Genomic DNA, 2,649 nt, shown 5'->3' on the forward strand with positions numbered 1-2,649 from the left:
AACCAATCAGAGAAGTCTAATGTGAAAGGCTTCATATCAGAAGCTTCGCAAATTTTTGTATTGAACTAAGTCTTACTTATTTCGCATCTGTCGCCAGTGAACCCGTCCACGCATGCGCAGGTGTAAGAGTTGACACCGTCTGTGCAGCTGCCGCCATTTTGACACGGACTGGACTCGCACTCGTCAACATCTGTGAAAGTTAACGGTCATTATTTGAAGTAACCAATCAGAGAACTCAATGGTTAGTGAAGTACCATAAGCTTTATAAATTGATTAACGTATTGAACTTAGCCTTACTTTCTTCACATCTGTCGCCAGTAAAACCGTCCACGCATGCGCAAGTATAAGAGTTGACGCCGTCAGTGCAGCTGCCGCCATTTTGACACGGGCTGGATTCACAGGCGTCAACATCTGTGAAGGTTAACCGTCATTATTTAAAGTAACCAATCAGAAAACTCAGAGTTGAGGGAAAGGCTTCGTAAATCTATATATTGAACTAAGTCTTACTTTTTTCGCATCTGTCGCCAGTGAACCCGTCCACGCATGCGCAAGTGTAAGAGTTGACGCCGTCTGTGCAGCTGCCACCATTTTCGCACGGGCTAGATTCGCACTCATCCACGTCTGAAAAGTTGATTATTTGAAGTAACCAATCAGAGAACTTCATGTTCAAGGAAGAGCAAGTATAGATTAAGATTCGTAATAACATAAGATTCGTAATAACATAAGATTCGTAATAACATAAGATTCGTAATAACATAACATTCGTAATAACATAACATTCGTAATAACATAACATTCGTAATAACATAACATTCGTAATAACATAAGATTCGTAAATTGTTTCACGTATAGAACGAAGTCTTACTTTTTTCACAGTTCTCGCCGGTAAACCCATCTGCGCATGTGCAGGTATAGAAGTTGTCGCCGTCCATGCAGCTGCCGCCATTTTGACACGGGCTGGACTCACATTCGTCATTGTCTGTAAAGGTTGACGGTCATTATTTGAATTGACCAATCAAAAAACATCTTGTTCACGATTCGGGGAATGGCAAATATCACAAGTTTGGTTAATTGAAAATGAACTGGAATAATGTTTTACCGTTTTCACAGTTGTCGCCAGTAAACCCATCTGCGCATGCGCACGTGTACGAGTTGATGCCGTCCGTACAGACGCCGCCATTTTGACACGGGCTAGATTCACACTCATCCACGTCTGAAAATTTGCTTCTAACGTTTATTATTTGAAGTAACCAATCAGAGAACTTCATGTGCAAGGAAGAGCAAGTATCACAAGATTCGTAAATTGTTTCACATATAGAACGAAGTCTTACTTTTTTCACAGTTCTCGCCGGTAAACCCATCTGCGCATGTGCAGGTATAGGAGTTATCGCCGTCCGTACAGACGCCGCCATTTTGACAAGGGCTGGATTCGCATTCGTCATTGTCTGTAAAGGTTAACGGTCATTATTTGAATTGACCAATCAAAAACGTCTTGTTCGGGGAAGGGTTTGGTTAATTGAAAATGTACTTGAATAATGTTTTACCGTTTTCACAGTTGTCGCCAGTAAACCCATCTGCACATGCGCAAGTGTAAGAGTTGACGCCGTCCGTACAGACGCCACCATTTTGACATGGACTGGACTCGCATTCGTCAACATCTGAATAAAAATAGTAGAACATTTGTCAATATCTAGATAAAGACGATGAGTTAAGGGTTAATGACCCCTCCCGAGGTGAATATGTTGTGATAAAGCCTTGTCAGTTGCTATAACCACCGAATAAAGCCACTGAGTGAGCGCAGCTGACAAGGCTTTATCACACCATATCCACCGGGACATTAACACTATTATCATATAGCCTATCAAAACTTACACAGTAAAGAGTGACACATTCCTGTATAACACATACAAACGAAATAGAACACCTTTCCATCTGGAGTCACTTGAGGTCACTGGGGGAGGGGCCGTGTTCTATTTGGGTCAAAGGCAGGGAACAGGTATTCTTATGGGAGTGACCCGAGGTCATTGGACCACAGCTCAAGTTTTTTTTAAATCTTTTTAGAACAAAGCGGTGTTTTATTTGGCTCACCTAAGGTCATATGCGGGTGATTATTGGGTTGTTTAATGTATGGATTGGGATGAATAATGACCTGGTTTTGACTCTATTTGTGACATTACGGCGTCATAAGGAATGTGGAATGGAGCCTTCTGATTGGTCAACGTCATAATAGAGTATAACGTTCAAAACTGATATTACTAAGTTGTGAAGATTATCATGTATAGTTCCTGGAAGAAATTTTGAAAAGCAAGTCTTTCAGTTCTTTTACCTTCCTCACATCTGTCACCAATGAAACCGTCTGGGCATGCGCAGGTGTAAGCATTAATGGCATCGCTACAAACACCGCCATTTTCACATGGGTTGGATTCACATTCGTCAATATCTGAAAAAAAAACAGCAACATACAATTGAATTACAGAAATTCTTAATTAGTAAGTAAACCATAGTATCCAGTTCCTCATAAACTATTCTTTTATAAAACTACCTAATAAAAATGGTGCAAAGTAATCATTTTGGGTGGATGAGATGTAGGTTGTTTATATGTTAGGAAAGAGTAGGTCGACACCACGTGGGTTGGTAGACAAATTAAAG

The 2,649-nt window shown here is 40.7% G+C and overlaps 1 protein-coding gene across 1 annotated transcript; it reads right to left on the bottom strand.

The window, feature by feature from the left end:
* Positions 1-76: 76 nt before the first annotated feature.
* Positions 77-2,440, bottom strand: LOC109466317 (fibropellin-3-like; the record flags this gene model as incomplete). The annotated part of the gene is made up of 7 exons (XM_019764034.1): positions 77-190; positions 298-411; positions 866-979; positions 1,100-1,213; positions 1,332-1,445; positions 1,545-1,658; positions 2,327-2,440. Coding segments are annotated over 7 exons (798 nt in total), but the record flags the coding sequence as incomplete, so codon positions are not given.
* Positions 2,441-2,649: the final 209 nt, after the last annotated feature.

This window comes from Branchiostoma belcheri, unplaced genomic scaffold, assembly GCF_001625305.1.
Source record: "Branchiostoma belcheri isolate BF01 breed outbred unplaced genomic scaffold, Haploidv18h27 scaffold1629, whole genome shotgun sequence".
In the NCBI taxonomy this organism is placed as follows: domain Eukaryota; kingdom Metazoa; phylum Chordata; class Leptocardii; order Amphioxiformes; family Branchiostomatidae; genus Branchiostoma; species Branchiostoma belcheri.